This window comes from Caloenas nicobarica, chromosome 1 (genome assembly GCF_036013445.1).
Source record: "Caloenas nicobarica isolate bCalNic1 chromosome 1, bCalNic1.hap1, whole genome shotgun sequence".
NCBI classification, from domain to species: domain Eukaryota; kingdom Metazoa; phylum Chordata; class Aves; order Columbiformes; family Columbidae; genus Caloenas; species Caloenas nicobarica.
Window position 1 is genome coordinate 95,405,549 of NC_088245.1, and position 24,727 is coordinate 95,430,275.

General features: G+C 37.1%; 1 protein-coding gene across 1 annotated transcript in view; it reads left to right on the forward strand.

Annotated features, from left to right (window-relative positions):
- The window catches only part of VWA3B (von Willebrand factor A domain containing 3B), a 63,325-nt gene that overhangs the window by 17,503 nt on the left and 21,095 nt on the right, over positions 1 to 24,727 (forward strand). The window contains exons 8-19 of the mRNA XM_065654066.1: positions 3,845 to 3,961; positions 5,945 to 6,132; positions 6,771 to 6,925; positions 8,649 to 8,787; positions 10,540 to 10,671; positions 13,764 to 13,862; positions 15,394 to 15,576; positions 17,037 to 17,164; positions 18,636 to 18,817; positions 19,488 to 19,625; positions 20,798 to 20,837; positions 20,958 to 21,114. Coding sequence (XP_065510138.1) covers positions 3,845 to 3,961; positions 5,945 to 6,132; positions 6,771 to 6,925; positions 8,649 to 8,787; positions 10,540 to 10,671; positions 13,764 to 13,862; positions 15,394 to 15,576; positions 17,037 to 17,164; positions 18,636 to 18,817; positions 19,488 to 19,625; positions 20,798 to 20,837; positions 20,958 to 21,114 — 1,658 coding nt within the window. The remainder of the gene's footprint in view (positions 1 to 3,844; positions 3,962 to 5,944; positions 6,133 to 6,770; positions 6,926 to 8,648; positions 8,788 to 10,539; positions 10,672 to 13,763; positions 13,863 to 15,393; positions 15,577 to 17,036; positions 17,165 to 18,635; positions 18,818 to 19,487; positions 19,626 to 20,797; positions 20,838 to 20,957; positions 21,115 to 24,727) is intronic.

The window sequence follows — 24,727 nt, forward strand, 5'->3', positions numbered from 1 at the left end:
CCTCCCGGTGAACAGTGTAAGGCTGTATTCTTAGGTTTGCTTGATTTTCCACATTTACTTAATGGTCACAGGGAAAATTTCAGATTGCTATGTGTACAATGGGAAGCATAAGAGTGCCAGCCTCCTCTATGACATTGAAATCAGTGAACTCTGCACTGTTCACATGCACAGACATGGGAGAGACCAAACCGTCCTTTTGGAAAGCCTGGATAATAATTTAAGAATTGCTACATTGCCTACAAGCTGTAGCAAAGATCATTGCTTCTGCTTTTTTCTTGCATGTGCTTTGTCTAGTCATAGCAGCTTAACCTTGGCCTGGCAAATCTCTTTGCTTACGTGTAGAGAGTGATGCAGATAGCTGCTCTGTGAAACCAGGTGGGATACAAAGTTCATTTGCTTTGTCCATTTGCCCAGTGGGAAAGGGGCAGGATCGGGCTACGGTGAGTTCCAGCGCTGCTTGACCTGGCAGGTATGCAGGTAAAGCTGGGTACTTCCCTCCTGTGCTCCTTTGTACCTCCATTCATCCCTCTGTAAGTGGGGATTTTAAAAATCAGCGCTTGAGGGGATATTGCTATGTTCTGCTGCCACGTAGAGGCTGAGGAAGGGACCAGCAGTGAAAAAATGAAATTGCCTTTCTTGCCTTGCAGGCAAATTAAGTTTAAAATAGATCTTATTGCATTATATTTGTATTTGCTTGCTTCCATGGTCAAAGTCAGATAATCAGAGATGTAAGAAATGCTTCAGTTTTCCATGAGTTGCCTTTGCACTGATATTTGCTTGATGTTTCAAAGATATTGTAGAATTTGCAGGCTTTTTTTTTTCGTATGGGCTTTTTTTCTCTGCAGGTTTTGTATCTTGACTATGAAATCAAATGGGTTACAGTCACTTGTCAAACTAGATGAGTTTGTCTGCTGGGACGTAGGTGTGGAAAAGCTGGTTCTTTTAAGATTGCCTGACAGTGCTAAATAACCGGGGAAATGGAAATGAGGGCGGTTATGAGTTTCCGTGTGCATGTGCAAGTGTATTTCTGTTTTTGCTTACACCTACCATCTTGCTTCTCAATCCCCCGCCGTCAGCAAAATACTCCTGCCCCTCACCGCAGGCCCTCCCCGTGCCCTTCCCCATCCTCTTCCTCTTTTTTCAGGGCCTCCCTCCTTCAGGGCAGAAATGCCGTTTAACTGAGGGCAAGGGCACGTCTTGAGGCATTGCCCAGTGTGAGCTGCTTTGCAGGGTCGGTGAGAGCCGAAACCAACCTGGTGGCCGCCCTATTGCCATTGCCCTGTGGTGGTTATTGAGTCATGAACCAGGGGCTCCACAGGGGTCTGGCCATTAAACCACCAGCCAGGGTGGCTGGGGATCGGGAGGGCCCTGCCCCTCTGGGGATAAAGCAATTTTTTTTAAGATGAGGATTTTCCTGGGATGCGGGTACCCAAAGGTTGGCAAGAGCCAGTGGGCCTGGGGGCTGCACCACCCTGGCGGGGGAGTCTCAGCCACTTTTTGGTTGGTGGCCCCCAAAATGGTGCAGCTGAGGTGCGAGCGTGGGGAATTTAAAGCCAAGAGAGGTTCGTGCTTTCTTGGTCATTTTTCACTGGTGCGCTTTGAGGGACATGCTGCAGGTTGAGAACCGCATCTGGAAGATACTATGCGTTATGTGTATATATACATTTTGAGTCTGGGGGCTCAGTTTTGAGAGGCACAGCTTTTCCTTCCCACTCCTCCTTAGCTGGAGAGGAAAAGAGGCTGAGGTGGTGGTGGGGATGAGCCTCCCACGTAGAGGGACAAAATTGCTTCGGTTGTCACCACTTGTGACCTGTTCTTCCAGTTGAATCCAGGGAGAACTGGTACCAGATAAAAGGTTTCCTAAGCAACTTGACCTTCACAATGTGCAGTTGTTCATGGCCACATTTGTCCTATATAATAAGGGTCATCAAACATACTTGCTTTGAAAGTGCATGCAGTTTTACTTTGCTGTCCTGCAGCATAAATAAGGAAAAAAATACCTTCTTGTGTAATGCCAATTCAATACACGTCTTACTGGGGACAGTAACAATAATGCTGTAAATTTGATGAGTCCGTAGCATCAGCTGAAGGGGAAATGAAGCAGCACAATGATAGAATTGGTATTGCTTTAAAGGCGGTTGAAATACACATACACATTTCAATATTTTCAAACATAATGTTAAAAATGTTAATAAAATTAAATCTCAGTCCCAGTATTTTATAGTTTATGGAGCGTATCCAGATTTATTTGGAGACATCTCCACTAGAATTGCATTCTCAACAGTCTTAAATTTAGAAGTATGTGCATGTGTGGTGTGAATGCATGTGTTTTGTGGTTTTGACTGTGACAAGAAGTGTGTATATATATATATATTCAGTGGCTGACTACTCATCAGAAAACGTCTAGCTCCCTACTTGCTGGAATTTTGCCAATGCTCACATTTTGTATGTTTTGCATTTCTGGGGAGGGATTGTTTGTAAAAGGAAAGTTGACTTCCTTCTCAAGTATTTGAACAGAACACTTTTCTTAAAAGGTAGTTATGGCAGATTGAGGTTTTTTCTCTCTTTTGTGTTTTATATTGCAGAATGACCTGCTTTACTAAAGCTTTTTGTGATTTGGGAGATGTTGATCTTTGTCCGAATGCCTGAAACAGATGGTTTTGAACTGCAGGAAGGTCCCAGGAGATGGCAGTGTACAATAACACATTTCAAAATATTTCTTGGAAACTAAAGCATTTTACAATTAAAATTGAGTTGTTATTTTGTAAAACGTTCATATTTTTTCAGGGAAGTTTATCAAAGAACAAAATGATCGGATTTGTTTGTTTACTGATAGCCTACTTTAGTAGACAAGCTTGCATGTCTTATCTTTTATACAGTGAACCACTGCTGTATATTAACTGAACCACCAGATGATAATATATAGCTTGTCTTGTTCAGCATCTTTATGTGCAATTCAGTAACAGATTGTAATCTACAATAGGTTGTAGTCTGCATTTGTGGTTAGGATAGCTCATGATTCCATTTCTTTTTCTACTGTAACACTACACACACTGTTTCTGTATTGTCCTATATTGTAATTTAAACTCTCAGACTAACCTGACTTAACACATTTTTAGTAGTGTTCATACTGCTTAGGTATCCATGGTGCCTCAAAATTAATACTTGTAGTCTACTAAATAAGTACATATTTTCATTTTTTTAGTCAAGACAAGCATATCTATTGAGATAAAGAAAACCTTATATGAATTCCAGCTTTGGATTTTCCAAATTTTTTCAGAATACAGCCTGATAGTAAAACATTTTAAATTTTTTAGCTTTTATTTATTACTGTTGAGAATTGTTATGATGAAAATAATCTTATCTAAGCAAAATTTCATCAATACTCTTCACAAAAGAAGATTTAACTTTAAATAAAGGTGTTTATGTACTTTAAGGGAACTGAAAGAGTTGAAAATATCTGCTCTTCAAAGTTTCAAATTGGGTCTAATATTTGGAGCCAGCTTTTGCCATGAAGTCCAGGGGACAACGTGTGAATTTCTTTGTGGAGTTTTCTTAGAATTCTCAAGAATGTTAAAAAGGATTTTTTTCTGTTGTGGGAACAGTCTGTGGCCAACTCTGGGGGTTACCTCCACCATACTAAGCACCTCTCATGTCCTGGTGCCAGCTTTGAGCCCTTTTTTGAAGTCTATCAAAGAACAGCATTTGCCACTGCAATCGGGCCTCAAGAAAAAGGTTATGTAGCAACATCTGGATTAATCCAATGACTTTGTGGTAATTGAAGACTTATGAGAAGCAGAAATTTTCTCAAAATGTCAAGTTCTTTTTATGATTTCTTTTCCAGTAGCTGGTGTCCGTGAAGATGTCTTTTTGATCTGGAAGGAGTTGGAGGAAGCCAGGAGTACAGTGAGACAAATTCAAAAAATTGTATCAGAATCTGAGCAGCCTGCTTCTCGAGATGGTATTATTTATGTTTCTTTCAAGAGAGTTACCATTACATCCATGATCAATGTTTTCTTTTTGAACAGTTTTGATTACATGTCATTTTGGGGATGATTTTCTCAGAAACATTTATGTATAGCACCTCCCTTTAGCATCTAAACTTAGGGTTGCTTAAAACTTAGCATTATACATCTCTGTTTACTACTGCTTAAACTTGCTAAACTTTAACAGCTCAGGCTGGAACACAGCCTTTTTAGTTCACCGGTGACTATGTTTAGAAATTGCCTAGATTTCAAGATATTTAGGTTCATTTTTTTGTGGTCTCTCCCTGTCTGCTGGGGCCAGTAAATCTTTAACTTTGTTCTATGTGGTGCTGGGGAAGCGCCTTCTCTCTCTTCTGTTCCAGTCTTCTTGGAACAGCCTCCAACCTGGTATCTAATTCATTCCCCTAAAAGGGAAGAAGTGTGGGCTTGAATTCTCTTGGTCAAAGGCAGAGGACTGAAACCAATTCTGGATGAGTGCTCTGTCAACTCTTGTGTTAAGAAACATGGGGGAAGACCCACATTTGTTCATTAAACCAAAGTTCCCACCATTATGTTTGGCCTAAACCATGATCCATTTGTTGTTCTGTGCATATTGATTGGATTGAGCCCTCTTGAAGACAGAAGTATAGCTGCTTTCTGAATCTCTGGAAGACTTAAACAGGGGATGGTGGGAAGCTACTCAGTCCTGCTAAGATGGAGGTGCTCTGGGCACGCTCTGGAGTGGAACGATCGCACTGACAAGACTTAAATACGGAAAACTTAGGAATCTGTGAAGTCTAGGCAGCTTCAGTGTTGGACTGCAACTGAAGGGGTAGATTTTCAGGATCGTAGCTGTGATTGTCAGTGCCTATATTCTGCATTAGTCCCTGGTTTTAAAATACTTATATGGTGTCTAGTGGTATTTTTTGCATAAGTCGATACAAGATTTGGGTTGAGTTAGCACAAGTCATCAGTGAATTTGTGTAGCTCCAGTACTGGTTTTGCAGTGCAATTGCTTTTGCTTTGGCTGGCTGGAGGCTGGGGCCAGATGCTTGTTTCTGGATCGCCTGCTGAGGAGCACTTTGTACAGTCAGTTGGTCAGTCACCGGGACTCTCAGCACTGTGTTTTAGGGTGGTGATGTTGAAGACTTGAAGCTGGGAACTTTATCTGCCTGCACTGGGTTTGAACATCTGTCAGTAACATAATTCTGCAGGACTTAAGCTTGAATTTTTTCTTCTGTGAAGGCATAATACAGTTTTTATACTGAAAATAACATCTTTTGACTTAGCAAGTCTTCCCATATGAAGTTAAACAGCTATACAGTAATGCATATGAACAAAAAGACCACGATAAAGCTGCAAGAGCAGCCTTAACTTCAGCATTTATTTATGTGCTCCTGACTGCAGCTTTAATGTTCTTTTAGTGTTTGTCTTCATACCTAATCAGTTCATAAATAAATTAAAAGAAATGAAACTGCAGTGTGTTTTATTTTGTCAGTTCTTCAGCATTATTTGACTATTGCCCATTGATCCAAATAATGCAGTCTTTCCATTTGCCTGCATTTCTTTGTGATCTCTTTAGAATGCTCTGCTGCAAAATGTAGTTTGTTCTGAAGATTGCAATGTTCCTCAGGAGAAGAGAGAGAGAAAAAGAGGCAAATTTTCTGCTCACTCTCCAGATAATGCAGTAGTTACCTGAACTGAGACATGACTTTTTACATAAAGCATGTGGAAGAAAGAAATTTATTATTTATTTTAAAGTTTATTGTTTATTTTAAAGTTTATTGTTTATTTTAAAATTATGAGTGCATTCGTGACACTTGCCACACTGGCTGTTCTAAAGACCACAAGCAATCAGAAAGCAAATGTTTCCACATGAACAGGCAGCGTCATAGCCTGTTTTTGAAAATACCATATCCAAATTGAAAAATGTTATACAGGAGGTTTTGTTTGTTTTGTTTCTTTATTACCAAACAAAGCTGATCATCCATTACAAACGGATACATCTGATGAATATTTGTCTTCTGAGAAGTGGTTGCAGAAGTATGGCTTGAAAGCTCAGAAGCTCACACTGTATGACGCACTTGCTGATTGTACTTTTCGCCATGCGGATGGGATTGTTGACATAAAAACCAAGCCAGAGGATGAATCTTCACAAACTGATGCTGTGAGTGCTGTTTATTTTCCCTCATGTCCTTCGAGTTGATTGATTTTTCTTTTAAACTTGACTGATAGATGGATTTCTGATAAAGTGTATGGTCTGTTGCTACCTAGTTTTTGTTAAAACCAGCTTGTTAGTGGAATGGGAAAAAGATGGTCCTAAATAAGAGTGTTTCAAAGGGCTGTTTGAAAATGACAGTTTCAAGGCCTACTTCCTGGTCCACCTGTAATCTGCAAGGAAGAATCAGGGCTGACTTAAGCAATGCCTTGTTTTACTACGTATTCATGTGAGGTAGGGCAAAAATCACTTGTTGTCTTTATTTTTCCTTAGAAGAAGTGTTGGTCTCAGCTGCTCCAGTGTTTGCAGGTCCTTGAACAAATTTAGATTCATTTGTCTTCTTTTTGTTTTTCTCAAATGCGACCATTACACTGTTTGTTAAGCTTCTGTTCTTGCTAGCTACAAGAATAAAAACGGTTAGTATTGACTTTTGGTAGGAGAAAATTCTATGACCACCCTATCCCATGTCTACTTCTGCACCTGCTCATGTGCAACAAGCATGTACCTTTTAAGTTTGTTTGCCAGATATTAAAGGCACTGCAAAATAATGTGTTTTGGAACATGAAACATGTTTTTCTTGGCTGCAGGAGACAAAGAGGAAGGTAATTCATGCAAAATACTGTGACAAGTTTGTACATACCTTCTGGAAAGATGGATCTGTAGTTCATGTATACGTCAGTACAGAAAAGTATAAGCAATATGAAGAGAAAATGAGGATGGCTCTCAGACGAGTGGAAGAAAGGTTCGTGTTCTGTCACATAAAATCAGTTTGTATTATTTTACATTGGTGTTGAAATGTTTGTCATTTACTGTCAAGAAAACAGATGAACAGTTTTATCTTTTGTTCTCCTTCTGGGACACAAATGTGAAAGTCAGTCTGCACATTATTGAAATACTGCTGAAAGTGCCGAAAAACATTGGGACATAACGTGGCAGAGAATTTCTAGAATCCCCAGTAAAACTTGGTAGACATCCATCCTGTGTACCTAGGATCGCTTGTGCTACCTTGGCTTGTGCCCATATCAATAATGATTATCTGCCCTTTTTGCGATTTTGTCTTGAAGACAAGTTTGAACAGTCTAGATCAGAGTCAGGGTATGAGCTATTAAGTAATGCATATGATCAGAGGTTCAGTGCTCAAACTAGCTCCCTGGTTTGATTTTCTGCAGCTGTACAGATAAACTCTTAGATTTTATAGGACATCTACAAAAAAATAGGCAATCTGAGGGTCCAATTCATTTGTCCTGAAGATGCCTTAAAGTCAATTGACTTTTATATCTACATTAGGAGAAGGAAGCTTTCAAAATGGATATTGTAGAACTGAAAGAATAAATGTTGCCCTTGGTCATGTATATTCAGACAATGAGATGTCTCACTGAAAAAAGCAGGATGTGAACTTTCATTTTATTGCTGCTTCTCTACCAAGAGTATAACAGCCTGATTACATTTAGCAAGGTCAAACAGAGTTTTGTTATTCCTTTTATTTTATCTTCATCTTGATGTATTTAGGGTAACATTAACCTACTGTGAAAGGAAAATTTAAGGTAAAGGGTTTTGGTGAGTATGTATGTTTGAAATCCAAGCCAAGATTATGGTTTGCTGTTTTGAATGCTTCATCTCATTGTTAAAAAGTCTTGGTAGACCTCATCAAACACTGCAGGGGAAATAACTAATGGCAAAATAGCTATCAGTAGCAAATGTAATAGGATCCTTTAAGTTTCCATGATATCATTTTTTGAAACCTCTGTGGAGATGAGTAATATTTTTCCCAGGGCCGTTATATTCTGTCTGTTAAATGTATCTTTTTCAGAGTAGACAAGTAGTTTATGACTCTCAAGGGAAATCAGATTTGGACCTGCTGCATCCGTTACTGAGGAAATGTTCTTGTACACAGCAGCATGTATGCACATATTTAACTGGCAGGCATGCTTAAATTCTGTTTAAAATGTAAAATTAAATCTGTATTTAAGGCTCAAGGTCAGCAAAGCATTGAAGCATCTGTGTTACATTAAGACTATTCAAAGTGCTCAAGTTCCTTGCAGAAAAGGTTCTCAAGCGGTTTCCTGAAAAGGGAGGCACATTAGCTTATGCTTAAATGATTTCCTGACTTCAGGCTGGAGAACAGTTACAGGGGCGATACTTAGAGTTACTTCCTCGTGGGATTTCCCAGCTCAAAGTACCTGATAATTGATTTTTAAAAGGTTCTGTATTGCTTTGTCTGTTTTATCTGTCTCCAGATTCCCAATGAAATTAGAAAATAAAAGTGCCTTGTGTATTTATGTAGTGACAGAGGATTGGTTCATCAAGGCCAATATACCGCTCCTGACAGTGACTAGTAATAGGTGCTTAGGGAAAGAGAATAAGAAGTACAGCAGTGATAAAAAGATCTTTCCTGTTAGGTTCTGATACACAAAGCTCCAAAGATCTTACAGACCAGGGTTTGATTTTTTTTTCCACCCACCCAGGATTAAGTGGCTTCAGCAAGGAAGCAGAGGGCTCTTTGGGAATGTGTTTGAAGATGATGTCTATATTCTTATTGATATATCCCAGTCTATGAAGGACAAGCTGTCACTGGTGAAGGAGAAAATATTTCAACTCATACAGGTATGCCAAAGTGATGATTCTGAAGACTGAGGAACATTTTAGAGTAGGCTGGTCTTTTCTGGATGGTTCTTACTCTAATTTTTATTTTTTAAAACTATTTTTTAAAAATAGCAGCTTTATAAAAATATTTTGATTTTTCCTCGTGTGCTCATTTTTCAGTTAAAAACGTATTTTTTAATCATTCCTACAAATATTTGAAAGAATTTGGAGAAAATGTTAAAAATTTAAAAAGTTTTAGTTCTTTCCCTCAGGTTACCTCCCTCCTAAAAAAAAGGAATAGAAAAAAAAAGAAAAACAAACCCAACCAACTGTCGCGGTTGAGACGGACAAACAACATAGACCAAGTTCTTCCAGGATGAAAGTAGTAGATGCCATTTATTGTCACAAGTGCATTTTTATACAGTTTTACCAATTCATGTGTCTCTTCACTATTGGTTACAAATTACAGCAGTAACATCTCATTGGCTAATTTTGCTATCATCAATGTTACTCTTCTACTCCCTTCTCTCTCATGGGTACACCTTAATATCTCCGGATACTCCTTTACTCCCATCTTTCTCATGAGTAGGCCTTAATATCTTCAAGGCTGGTCTCTGTTCCTGTGCTCTCTGTCAGGGAATCCATGGACCCACCATAGTTCTCCACAACCAACCAACCAAAACGAAACAAAATGAAACACCTTTTGAATGTTCATTTTTATTTTTAAGTGACGTCATCCAATTCCACTAGCATATCGTGATTTGTAACGTGTGTTCTAGATTCACTTTCATACTTCTACAATAGAGAGCATAGAATGTTTCGAACTTGCTTGCATCTTACAGTGACTCAGAACTTTGCAAAAGGACTTGCAAAGTGCAGAAGTACCTCAAAAGCAGTGAGTAGTGGCAGACACACCTAAGACAGGATTTGTCTCACCTAGGTTTAGAAATCTGCAATATTATCACCGAAGCTTACATTAATGTTTGAGACAAACAAGCACTATTAAAACGTGATTCAGCTCAACTTTTTTAGACCTGAGAGGAGTAACTGACAAATAAAAATTCCATCAGTCTGGCATCAATAGCAACCAGAGCTAGAAAATGTAAAACTACAACAGAGAGGTTTTTGAGCTAAGTTCATAAGTGATAGGACATAGTATGATGTGATACTCTAAACAGATCAGCACTAGAAAATGATTAGATACTGAGCCAGAAGGTTTCACAGAAATGGTGATGAAAGGGAGGAAAGATTCCAGGTTCTGAAAGTTTCTACTAGCTTGCACAAATCTATCACTCCTTACAACTTCTGTGCAAAAGCAACTTCAGCAAATTCTTAACTTAGTTCTCTCTTGCTGTCCTAGTCCCTCTTGCTGGTGTGCTACATTTGATTCTTATTCTCCTCTTCTAAATGGTGTCTTACTTTGATTCTGATTTCAGTTTCCTTTGGTAAGCAGTCATAATCTCTTATACCCAGTTCATGCCCAGTTTCATCTCTCCCCTTTTTCCCTCCTAGACATTTGCTGTTCAAGTAGTTTGAGAAATATGAGTAAATGGAGACTTACTTCGGGAAGTTCAAGTAATCTTAATAATTGCAGGCAATCATTTCCTCTGTCTCTGTATGTCTTTTTGTATATAATAACTGAATATTATCATAAGTTATTGTAACCATATAATCAACTATATATTAATTGAAACAACTCCTGCTAGTCAGTATTTCAGATACAAGTATTCTTTCTTTTAACATTGACTAAAATGCAGATGCTGTCTCTTTCAGGAACAATTGAGACACAAAAAGAGATTTAACTTTGTGAAATTTAGTGCCCAAGCAGTGGCATGGCAGGACAAACTTGCTGAAGTTAATGAGGAAAATTTGCAAGATGCTTGGCTTTGGATAAAAGGGCTTGAGGTAACATGGAAACTAATTATCACAAAGCATATTTGTATGAAGTTATATTTGTGTCTTCTCTGTATGGCTGGGGTGTTTTTGGATTGCCTAAGTGTTTGACTTGAGTAAGCTGAAAATATACAGAATGTATAGACTTTAGTAGATCTGAGTACAATGTATTATCCATGTCAGGTATAATAATCTTTTAACAGTGGACCTGTTTGTAAGATCATAATAATTCAACTTGCTGCCTGCTATGTTTAGTAGCCACAATGCAAACAGCATCCAGTTTGGTTTCTGTAGGAGCCCTGACGGTGCTCAGACCCCGTCTGTCTAGATTTGTCACTCTTGCTGCAGGGCTGCTGCAGGGCTGAGGACTGTTGCTGGCAGACGTACAGCTCAGAGATGATGCAGGGAACTGGTGCCAGCCAGTTGGAGGAGCATTTCTAGTCCCTTTTGGTGCATAGATAGACAGCTGACTTTAGCTGGAACATGAGAGCAACCGTTCTCAGATATGTCTATCTACCCAATATTCTTTTTCTGACAGTGGCCAAAATCTGAGGATTTTTCCCTGAAACAGAGTAGAAAAGCTCATAGGCAGCCCCAGTCAGCCACCAGATTGTAGCTGTCAGCAGCCTTAGGACCATTTCATGTGTCAAATGTGGACAGCAATGAGCACGGGACTGAAAATCAGTCACACAACAGTACAGATGTATCTCATGTTACGTTTTCTAACACAAAAAACATGTTTATATAATAAAACTCCGAAGCATTATGGCAGCTCTACCTCAGAATTAATAATGAAATTCCTGGGAATGAGGGAATTGGGGAAGCTACATAATTCCTCTGGGACTGCAAAGCAAGATAAATAACTTGGTATTCTCAGAAAACACTAATAGACAAATATACGAAGAAGAGAAAGTATTAGTGTGGCCTCACTGAGTAGATGGTGAATACTTACAACTGAGGTTAGTAAATTTAATTTTACTGCCTTTATTGAGACTTGAAAAGTTGGCTCCATTTAAGCCATATATGTGGTACAGCATCATGCAAGTTCAATAATACTTTGAACTACTATAATTTGATACCATCTTGTATAGGCATTTGGGAATGGCCTTTTTCATCATTATTGATGAAGTTATGAATTGTTGATCTTAAATTTCCTTCTAAGTTCACATCTTGATATCTGAAATAGTACAGGGAATGGTATGAGAACAGCCTTTTTTTAAGGGATGCCATCTGCTGCTGACCTTTTAGTCTGTTTAAAGCAGTACAGGCATAAGTCTGAGATCAGAAAGCTGGCTTTACAGTGAAGCTGAAATGAACAGAAGATTGCTCTGGAATATTAATCAGAATAGATCCTTTGATCTCCTTTTGTATACTTCAGTCCCAGGATGCTGAAGCCATAAACTGAGCTATAAACAGTAACCAACTGTTTCTTATAAATCCTTTAGAAGTAATAACACTTAAAATTTTGGAGGTGATTATGCCAGGTAGTTGAAACATGTGGACTTTGTTTAAACACTGAAAAAAACAGTGTTCATTTGTAACAGTAGCAATGGAGGAATCTCAAATTAACAGCTTTTACCTTATGGTACATACTTATTTCCCTCACATCATCAGCATACACAGCATTTTCCTATGATATAGCAGAAGTTGATTCATTTCAAATCAGGTCAAAACCATGTTCCATTATTGAAAAGAGCTAGAATACCAAATTTACACATAATAATGAGGGATGCGTGTCTAAAAGTTTATAATGCTTACTAAAACATTAGGAATATTAGATATATTTAACACAAAGAAAATGCCTTATGCTAGTTATTTCTTATGAGTGGGTACTGTTAAGGATTGTTTGTGAATTAGAAGATAGGGTTATTAAGTATCATCTGAGCTCTCAATGCCTGGCCCATATATTCTTACGCAGCCATACAGAGTCACTTTCAGACTTTACTTCCTATTCCATTTCACCTGGTTTGCTTACTTTGCCCTTTCTAATAGAATTGTTTGCTAGAGGGGTGGACTGCAAGAAATTTTAACGCGATTAATAGGACTGAAGAAATAGTGCTATCTCTTAACATGGTTTTTGCATGAATGGGTCAATGTTAGTGGTTTATATTTATCTTCTGTATTGCATTATATATGTTGATCCTGAGTCTCTTCACACACCACTACAATCCTCACTGCCCTCCAAAGTGGTACTCAGGTCTTATGCTAGCAAAACCAGGCTCATATCTTCTCTAGGATTTTGCTTTCACCCCATTTAAAAGACTAAAACTTGACAAAACACTTTTCATTCTGATAAAGCCTTACTTTTCCCTTACATTTCAAAAGTTCTGTACACTGAATGTTTGAAAGGTGGAAATCCGAAGACATAGACTGTAGTTTTTAGGTTCCTATAAGCCATGAAATGCATTTTGGTGAGTTTAGAGTTGCATTAGTCTAAACCCAAAAAAAGATCATGATCACTAAGTATGTGGATGACTCAGGAAAAGCGCACAACTATGAATTTTTAGGGGGCACAGTATCGCTTTACTGTGGATGTTTTGTTGTTATAGATAACTTTTGTCCTAAAAATAAATGATGTTTACTTTGATATTCTGAGGAGGTAGATGTGAGATAGTCTGGAAAAAATATTGTTCGGAAAACCATGAAGTCCTTTACCTATTTTTGAGAAGTAAACTTGTGCAACTTTTTTGTGGAGCTTTGAATTATTTGGTTAGGCAAAATGTGTATTTCAAGGGAGTGTGATGAGTTGGCAATCAGGAGCAGCAGTGGGAAAATATAATAGAACGTAACTTTTATCTTTCATCTTCCCATCTGTTTATAGACTTTTAGTAATTGCTTTTGCTTCTACAGCTCATATTTCTGTCGCCAGCATTCTGCTTATGTGTGTTTGCATAAGCACTGAATACCAATTTGGTGCCAATTTATGCTACTTTAACATTTGCTTCGATTTTTCTAGCTCTTTGCCATAAATGTTTTCACCATTTTATTACTCATTTAGGTTCTGTAATATCCCTTGAATCAGTACACTGTCATTATGAATTTAAGAACAAAGGCAAAGAGCTGTTAGTATTTATAGCTGTTTCTCTTTCTTTTTGGTTTCTTAGGCTGGAAGTTCCACAAACACACTCAAAGCTCTCCAGGTTGCTTTTGCTGATGCTGACACTCAGGCTATTTATCTCTTGACTGATGGGAGACCTGACCAGGTATTTCTGCAAAGAGAAAACGTAGTAGTGTGGTGCTGCAGTGGTGGTGTCAGAAGGCTGAAGTATGAGATGAATATCATACCTGCAGAGCCGAGTCTCTTGGATGTTGTCATAATATTGAAAAATTGTATCTGAGAAATGTGCTGTTCATGAAAGTGTTCTGATTAGAACTCTCTGCCCACAGTCCAGTCTTTGGTGAATGATAACTCATGACGTTTCTTATGAGTTGTTTTAAGAATGTGGTAACTGATTAAATATAAAAGCTGTATGTGAGTACCAAGGTTAGGATTTGTGTTAAATAAAATATCTCCCTAAAGTAGTACAAATGTATCATCACTTAAAACTCCGAAAATAATGATGGTCCCAGGATATGGTGGGATTTAAATATTAAAAGCCTGCAATCTTGTGTGATGACTTGAAAATCTGAAAAGAAAATGATTGATAGCAAAAAAACCCCCCACCAAAACCAAACAAAACCAAAACCAAAACCTCAACCACAACCCCCCCCAAGTTTGTGTTCAACATTTTTCCCCAAAGAAGACATCAAATACATAAGTAGGTACCTTCTTACATTCTGTTGCAGAGCTTACACAAAGTCTATGTTATGTCTGAGGAATAAGTGCCTAATGGTTAATTTACATTATTTTCGTATAGTGGTATTTTTCCATTAGGTCTCCGTATGATACCGAATGCCATTTTTAGCCTACTGAGTCAAATTTGGTCTCATGTATGTGCAATTTGGGAGTAGCAGTGATCTGGAGATGTTTTAGGTCTAGCTTTAATTGGATACCAAAATCGAAAGTATTGTTACCATGACTTAAAACGATGCTATTTCGTGTTATATCACATTATATAATGCCCACTTGTTGATCAATTATGCAAATGAGGTAGAACTGAGCTTTTAAGCTGTAATGCATGGTGAAAACTAGCTGGTATGCTACGAATGGCATTTTAAAAATACTTTATTTGCTGTTGAAAATTTTGCTTGGTTGTAATAACAAATACGCAGAAAAAAACTGACTTAGGTATATAGCTGGGCTGAAGGGTACATAAAATTCATTACTGAAGCATATATAATAAATCTCAGATTCAGAAAGCATCATGAACTTGCACAAATAATTTCTTTATACCTTGATAAGGAAGAAAAATGTTGAATGCTCACTTTTCTTTTTGTTCTGTTTTTCTGGATAAAAGGAAAGCGGCCCACAAGGAATGGTGGATGTATAGTTTAATTTCCTATACTTTAGTAATTTCCCTTAAGACTTCAGAAACAAAGAATACTGATTATAATTTTAATTTTATTTATTAGAGTATCCTGTGCCTTAATACATTATCAGTGCTTCAAACTGAATTTTAAATTAGCTCTTTTTATATAATCGTGAAATAGCAGTGCATATAAAATGTATGCTTTTAACTGATCTGTATCTATCTCTAAGCAACAGTATGACTGATTAGATTCTTACAAATTCTTCATATTTTGATGAATACATTTTAGATGCCACATATTTAATATATATTTTTCAATTTTCAGGCCCCCCAAATAATTTTGGCTCAAGTCCAGCTTCATCGTAAAATTCCCATCCATACCGTATCCTTCAACTGTGATGATATAGAAGCTAATAATTTTTTGTACAAACTATCTACTGAAACAGGGGGACAGTTTCATTATTACAACATTTATTTGACTGTCCCTGATGCTTCAGAGTTTATCGATGTGAGTATTTTCCAATAAATACGTTTGTTTTTTCATGCTGTTGAAGGAACCACAGCCCCCACATCATTGTGATTTCATGTTACACTAGATTATTTAAAAAGGGGGTTAATCCTTATCAAATCTGAAGTGGTGTGAAGTCAATGAGTGTGCCATCATCTGCTTATGAAATTTTATTAGATGACAACAAATAAGCCCAAGTATTATGCAACATATATTTGTACTGCTACTTTTGCAAACCTGCTCCCCATCCGCCCCCGCCTCCACTTCCCGCCCATATATACCAAATTCAGCTCTGGAAGAAACATATCTGATCTCTGTTGTCTCAGAAATAAGTTACTTTTTAAAATGAAACTATGGTTTGTATTCTGTTAATAAATGAGAGAATGCAGACCTGAATTTGAATGATGATGAATTCATGATTCTATGAATTTTCCTAAAAGTTTGCTCTACAACAGCCACTGGGGAGAGATCCATAATGCATAAAATGACTAGAATAGCAGTCACCTCTCAAGTGTGACTAAGCAGCTCAATCTAACAATCCCCAATAGGAAATTTCTGAATAGACTAACACAGACACCCATTTAAAGTATATTCTTGTTTTTAATTAAGGTTAACACTCAGTTAATTAGTTCCAAAACTTTTAGAAAATGGTGGTAGTGGAACAGTGAGAAGAGCCGGGAACAAGGCAGTAGCAGGAAATTTAGAACTTTGCAGACACCGTTCAGTAGGAAGATGTGAAAATATTCCAGCTCTTGAAAGATGTAAGAGAGCGTTCTGGGCAATTTTGGTGATTCTGCTGCTGTGGACTGTGTGACGCTGTGTATGTCGGAAAGGTGAGGGCCCAAGTCTGTGCTGTCCATCTCCAGACCTCTGACCCTGTGGGAGTTGTAGAGGGAACATCGTTGGAATTTCATTCCTGCTTCTTCCTGTAGTCCAAATGATTCCCAGTCAGTTCCAATGTTTGCTTGAAGAACATAGTTTTTACTTCTCATTTTTCAAGGACAGTATGTAATACAGCTGTGATCTGTACAACGTAGACAACAGTCGTAATGTATGTATCTTGTATTTTATTTATTTACTTATTTACTTGCTTGAAATGAGTGGAGCTACTGACTTTATTATATTATTTAGAAATATGGCTGTTCATATCTCAAGGGGTTACTGGCTTGTTAGGGAGTGTTTGTCCTTTTCTGAAAAAGTAAGAATAATTTGAAAGGCAATGTTGCCAAGCACATTTTAATCTTCTTTTCTATAAGCTTGTTCCTACATACAGAAAGTTAACAAAACAAACTTTGATTTAGGAAACAGAGACTACCTGAAAAAGTATACAAAATTATGCAGCTGTCCTAACCGAGACATTATTCAAAAATATTATCCAAGCTTGCATAGTTTCAGTTCAGAAACAAAACATGTTTAGGAGTAATTGTGATACAAGATTTGACTTTTTTTGTTGTTGTTAGAGTGAAGACATACATCTTTTAAAAAGGGAGATCGAACAAGGAGAAAGAGACCTAGAGAAAGCGAAGACCTTCCATGCTAAATGTCTGATGATGGATTATTATAATGGGGAAAATGATCCAGAGAATAAGTATGTCCTCATACTGCTATCATGTTAATAAGAGATTTGAGCTAGCTGTTACATTTCTCCTTTTTCATTGTCTTGCATTTTTAACCTCTGACATTCTTATCTTTTAAAAAGAAAGGTGTGGGGGGTTTTGTGTGTGTTCTTTGTTGTTTTGTGTTATTTTTTAAACATTTACAGTAATGGAAAAGAAAATTATGGAAAAATACACTAAACTGTGGTTCCTGAAACGAAATGATCTCAAATATCTCAATAGCCTCAAATTATTAGGAATAATTAAAGCAAAGCGGTGAAAATATTTTTCTGTCTCCAGCACACACAAAGTTGCCCCTTCTGACCTACAGAATTCATTATTGTCCTATAGGTAGACCTGGCTTGGTACTTCATGACTAAATTGTCACTCATTGGGATATGCTGATTGAGACATAAATTACGTACAAATGTATTTGTTTAAAAGATAGCAAACACCATGAATTAAATTCAGCTTCCTTCTTTTCACATTTTTGATTTTGCAGTGTGTGTCTGCATGTTCATGCCATATTTATCTTTGCTTTTTAACAAAAGATAAGTAATCTCATCATTAAAAATAGTTTCATGTTCAGCATCAGTTAAAAATCTCATGGTGCCAAGAATGACTGTTCAAAAAGAGGTTCTTCCACAGCACACTGAAAGCAGACTCATGAGCCACTGTTGAAAAGTTTTCTGCATGTCTGATTATACTGAGTTTCTGTTCAGGGAACAAACACAGACTTAGCTTCAAACATGAAGTTACTTGCAATCTCTACAGGAGCACAGCCTTAATAAAAAATAGCTTGCCTGGTGCCTTATTTATCTGCGTGGTAATAGTACAAAGGCAAAAAGTACATTAAAAAAATCAAATTTTAAAGACAGACATCTATTAAAAACAGTAAGTTAAAATAAAAGCATTAAAAATAAAATAAATTAAATTAAAAGTGGAGAGTCCTGTGGAATGTTTTAATATACGTGGAAGGGCAGGGAGGATGTCCAGTATAAAAATGTAGGTAAGTGTTTATTTTAGAATTTGCATGTTTTATTTTTTATTGGCGCTGGGACATAGGCATATATTTGCATATGTGTATATATATATTTGCATATATATATGTGTGTGTGTCATTTTCATTGCTGATGGCAAGTTTACTCCTTCCCCCAGGATGCAAAGTGGCTATTATAGAACATTCTGACCTTATTAAAAATATATGAGGGTGTTGCCTTAAAAGTAATGAACATCTTTTAAATAGGCTAAGAAATGACTTTTAAATAGTTTAAAAAACTGAGAAGTTTTAAACCTCCTTTGAACTCCCCTTTGAAATGCAGACTAGGTTAACAGAGAAGCATTGTCGGAAGCATTTGAAATGAACATTTAAATTACCAGAAGACTTTAGCTTAGCGTGTTTTTTTAAACCAGTGATATATGTTTGAGATAATTTCTTACTTGTTTCTTCTTTTTGTCGCTTTGAAGCAGCAATCACAAGGAGACACATGCGGTGTCTTCTGGAACCAAAGACGCTGAAGAGCTGAGCGCTACTCTTAGCAGCAGGCTGTGCTGTGCTTCAGAACAGCCAGCGCTGACACCACATCAGCAAACCTGGCAAACCACTGCTGACAGTCCGGCCCGAAGGAAAAAAGCGTTATATGCAGGTAGGGCTAAAATGAAGTTGTTAGCAGAATTTATTCACTAGCTTGAAAAGATTCTGTTGAAAATAGCAGAAAGCATCCCTCAATGTAGGAAGAAATGAAGCCTTCGATGATTTAAATAACCATCTTCCTGAAATTCTGTCTAACTTTTCTTCATTTTTACTTTTCAGCCATCTTACTCATTTGACCCAAACAGACAAATGTCTGCTCATTTATGCTTTATCACATGCCTGTGGTGAAAGAGAAATAATTTTGATGGAATGTTTTAAAAGCTCTGCAAGCAGGTTTTTTTGTAGTAGATATTAAATTTTTATTTCTTTTTATTCTAAATAACTACATCATTGGCAAGAATGAAAAGCTGATCTATGTTTCACTAGTTACAGCATTACTTACACTAATATTTCTCCTTACTACACCTGTAACACTATTTTTCTCTTTGAAGTATTCTTTGCATGCAGTCTGAAATCGAGTTTACCCAGCTGATGTAGAAGAAGTCTTCTTCCTTGGGAAAGTGCAAAGTACAAATTAGTACTGAAGTAATTTTGTGTTTGATGTCGTGTGTGGGCAGTCCCTTAAAAATTGGGGCTAGATACAAAAGAGGAGCTCAAAAATCCCAGACATGTATTTGAGCAGTAAGTTAACTCCTCCTTTTTTTCCCTTTCAACACCTACAGAGCAAACAAAGACGAGTCTGCTGCGAATCCTGAGCCACAGTGTGAAATCTAGGGAAGAAAGCTCAGAGGAAGGAATATCTCCTGAAAAAAAGACTTTTTCTGTCGAAAAGAGTGTGAAGTGTACAACCGTTTTCAAAGGCAAGTTGACAGAGGAGGAAGCTCTGGGGCAGACGATAACATTTCTCCTGCTGCGTTTGTGACTAATGGTGCCTCATTTGAGGCAACACTGTGCAGACGTGCAGTACGAAGGGCTGCAACACAGCAGAGATGCAGGGAGCTGGACATGCAGCAGGGGATTGTAACAAGGTCCTCACAGCTGCAGCCAGAGTCCTGCCAGTGCCCAAACTATTCAATTTACAACAGCTTAGTTGTGTCCACAGTGTGCAGCAGCTGCGATACCACTATGCCTTAGACTGCTGAAAGGGTATCACAGTTGCTTCTTATCAACAGATAAGAATGATGAGATGAGAATCTTGTTATACAGTAATAGATTGGTGCTGTGATACAGTAATTTGTAGTTGTGTTCAATGTTGAGGTTAAAGCTGCGAGTGGTGGGTCTGATTCTCTGGTAACAATGTAAAATGAGCTTGCACTTTATCAATATGCTTAGACTTGCAAAAAACATGCTCTCTGGGGCAGACGCATATGTAGAGACAAAGGTATTTACGATGAGGCTTAGATATACATCCAAATAGTTTTCATTTCCCTCAGTAATTTGTGCAACTCTGAACTTTATGATAGGTTCTCTAAGTTGTTCTAAAACCTCACCTATGATACTTGAAGATGTTTGACGTTTTTACATTTCAGCATCTTATTTTTAGTTCTTTATATGTCTTTTATACAGATGTTTATAGCAGTATACCTTAAATTAACCATTCCTGGCCATCTCATTTGTGATAGTGCACATCTTGAATTGGGGAATAAACTGGTTAATCTTTATTTTTGAGTTGTAAGAAATAAAAACATACAAAGATTTGTTAGTTTGTTTGTTTGTGGTTTTGTTGGGTTGGTTGGTTGGTTTGGTTTTTAATTAAATTATTCCCCACCTACCTTATAAATTTCCTCATTGATTCATTAGGGCTCATGAGGCATATAGTAACACTGTTACTATTGATCAAGTGCCAAGAAAGACAGAGACATAATCCTCATTGATTAGTTTAGCAACTGAAATAGGCATTATTGTGTAGTCTTTGTGACACTGCTAGCAGGCTCAAATAAAAAACATCATGCTATTCTATGTCAGCTTATTTATGTATACTTTTGTGTGCACAAAAACTGTGAGATAATGAAATGCAAATGTTTTATCTTAGATCTGAAAATGCAGAAATCTGTGAAAAGGATATCTAAAAGGTATGTGTGTGCATATATAGATACATCACAAAAATTATAGTTTATCTTTTTCTTCAGTCATTTCAAACTTCTGGAATGTGTTTCTACCTTGTGCTACACCTTATAGTTTCTTTTTTCTAGTTCTCTAGATGTCTCTTCGGCTGTTTGGTTAAAGACCCATGGCTTGGTTGCTAGGCGACTCACCATCATGGATGCCTTAGCGCCTACAGCTGTCCCTCATGGTACCAAATACATCCCAGTTCTGGACAAGCATGTAGTTTCTAAAGTATTTGATGAGGTAAAACTCTTACACTCTTCCAGTGAAACATAAAACTTGGCACTGTTTTAAAAAGGATTTTTTAAAATTCATTCCTATAAATGTCATAATTGCATTCTCTAATGTTCATTGTAGGTGGTTGATGTGCACTAAATGTATAATGCATATCTGAATGTTCATTCATGCATCAGTAGAAGATAAAACTGATAGTTAATAGTATCTCCTGCAGACTTTACCCTAACTTTTAGAGCTATATATCTTTCTTTCACACTTACCAGTTGATGGCAGTGTGCAGCCATCAGGTGTTCAGCAATTTCTTGAGCACCACAGCCTCTACTGATACATATTGATTCACCGGAGTATGTATTTTAGGTCCATAGAATCATTAGGAAAACTGTGCAGGTGCAGAGTTTGTGGATTTGTGCATTCTCAAAGTTTACATGTGTCTGCTAAGATCTTTTGAAAAGTATTAGAATTCAGTAACTAAAATTTACTTCTGATAGGTTTAGGCAATTGTGAGATCGAACAAAATTCACAATGAATTGTGTATTATGAGGTTCTAATTGCCATTGCACTTAAAGGAAATCCATTTTGTGGCAAGTTGCTCTAATTCTTCTTGTGTGTTGCATCGTATCAAAGTGCTATGAATATGTTGCAGTTTGTTTTAACTAATGAAAACTGTTTCTTTAAACAATACTCAAAGAAAAAGCTAAACAGTTTCTGTTTAAATAAATAAGGCATGAGCAAGGGTTTTGGAATAGGATGTGATATAGAGCTAAGTAAAATGTTTAGAATGAATGTATACATTTGTACGTTTTAAAGTTTTCATGTTTGTTGTTTAAATTTAGGAATGGGAATTTTTGCTGTAGCACCCAGATTGTGGAAGCAAAACCAGATCCTCTGTTTTAGTAAAACCAAGTCAAACCCGAGATCTTTAAGGATTTTTTTGACATGGTAAATTTTTTTGTATGCAATAAAAAGATGGCTTTTTGTATCAAAATCATTAAAAATATACATTTTAACTTTTTAGATTTTCAATGATTACAAAACTGTACAAAACGTCTAATCTAAGTGAAATGTCAAACAAAAAACATTGTGACTTTCACATTACTCTTAGGTCTGATTTCTGAGCTTGTGGTGGTCTAGTTCAGGGCTGAATTAAGTTCAGTGTTCTTAGAATGAACAGCTTCTCTACAGAATCTAAACAGTGATCCATGGGCTTTCTTTAGATTCAGGGTTATAAACACAAAATGATATATAATTTTTACTGCTTTTTCATACCTGCTAATACCCATTAGTTGTATAGAGGCACTGAATTTCTCAGGCAGTGGAGAATTATTGTTCTGCATGTAGAGGCATGGATTTTTCTGGATCTGAAACAGTATAGAAAGGAAAAATAAGGTTGGGGGTTGCACACGAGGTGGACCCAGTAGAATTTATGAGCTGTGGAACCCACTCTCCCTCAAGCTTCATGCCAGCATGTCAAGGAAAAGCAGAAAATAGATTCTGAGAGTAGACATAGACCTCAAATAGGAGACATTAACAAATTGATTAAGAATCTTGATTATTCCAGTACTTCAAAAGACTTCACTGAAGATAATAAATGTACAGACAATTTTGCATTCTTCCTTCTGGGATCTTAGTTTTCTTGGTGTGGAATGCGGACATCCTTGTTTGCTTTTCTGGAGATAGTATAATTTTTATTTTCAGTGTTTGCTAGCGGTGATGACGGAATAACTATGAACGGTTTTCTCACCTTGGAGATGCAGCAAGCAAAATGTTTCCATGACAACTGTTCATTAACAAGAGGCTGACCTTTTGTTTTCAGCTCTGTGTGACCTAGCAGTTTCACCGAGGCTGTTTCAAAGAGGTTAATTCAGTAAACTACCCATCGGATTCATATCCAGAAAAAAAAATGACATGGGGGCTCATCTAAATTACACTATGGTTGTTCTGGAGCAAACCTTCCCTACAGAACCACCTGAGTATCTGTTGCAGATTGTGGCATCTTAATTATAGCTTTGCAAGTTTTGGAGTTTTGACTCAGTGCTTTGCTCAAAAGAATCAAGTTCAGATTCAGCCAACAAAAACATCTTGTTTGGTCTAAAAGAAGAAAAATTTTTCTAGAGTTATTGTGCTTTGGTTTTGTCTTTAAAAATTTGAAATTTTTGTTTTGAAATAAAAGCCATTTTGAAACAAGTGAATTCTTTTGATATGAATGTTTAAGTATTTATTTTAGAAAATGACAAAACATTTTGGCACTTAAAAAGCTTCCCTGTGATTTCTCTCAGCTGTATCTGTCAAATTTCACTTGTCTTCAGGAGCAGTTTTCATTGCTCTCAAAGTGTGCATAATATTTCAAGTTTGCTATTTGCTAAGGACATGTTCATTCTGGTTTTATTATTCAATACTGTAATAATATGTTTATGTTTGCCCCTCATATTCTACTCAAATTGTTTTATAGACTGTATTGAATATTCATTTTGCAAATTATGCTGGTTGTACTTGGACTTACTCTGGGAATTTGTAGGGACTACAGGAGAGGGCTTCTATGTGCTGGGCTTTTATAAGCTTGGTTTGAGTAACATAGTGGACAACAACCATGGCAGTGTGGAACTGGAAGACAGGTCTTCTCAGTTCCTTGCCTTGCAGCTTTCAAACTCCACCTGGAAATCACAGGCAGCCAGATTTCATGGCTCGCAGTTCTGGGCAGAGATTTCTCTCGTCTGTCTCTGGCAAGATACTTCACTGACATATTCCCATTAACTTGAGCTTCTAAGTGATCTTAAGATTAATTTAATATGAGGAGCTTTGATGTGGTCTGGCACTGATGTGACACAGATTTATTAATCAGAGAGATGTCCTCAGAAAGAGAGGGGAATATGAAGTCCCACCACACTCCTGAAAAAATGGTTATACAGCAATAATTTGGAATGCAGCCAGGCTGTGATGATTCAAACACAAATAAAACATCACTGAAAACATGTTCTCAATTAAAGAAGTCTTTTTATGGTTTTGTTTTCTGATTGCTTGCCTTATTTCCCCAACAGGGGTTTTAGTTATCTTTAAATTGAATCTCATCCATCTTTATGTCATCTATATCCTGATCTCAGACAGGCACTTGAAGCAGCTTCCCACTCAACCATATGTGTTGAAGACAGTTTTGGGGAGAGTAACATTCTCTGTCTTCTCAATTTCTTTCTTGGATTTTTTCTGTTTATAATCATATTTAGGACATTGATATATAAAATAGCTTTTCTTATATGAGCTGCTGAGCAATTTAAGAGGTTGAAGGATGGTGGGACTTTGGACTGAGAGCTAGGAAGGCATCTTTCCTCCTCTCATCATCCCTTTTCTACCCTTTTCTCTGCCCTTTGATGATCTACTTGTAACTGTTTGAATTTCTATTTTATAGTGAAGCTGACTTATGTAGATGCTATATTGTGAGATTTGAAAGGTATTGAAGTTCCTGATTCTGACTAACCTGGTTAGGTTCCTAAGCATTATTGTGGTTAATTAAGACTAGATTCAGTGAGCAATATCCACCCTGTTCACTCTTTGGTGATCAGTGTGATGAGGAAAAGTGTCTCCATCTTTAGTACTCTACTTCCTTTAAAAATATGGTCCTCCAAAA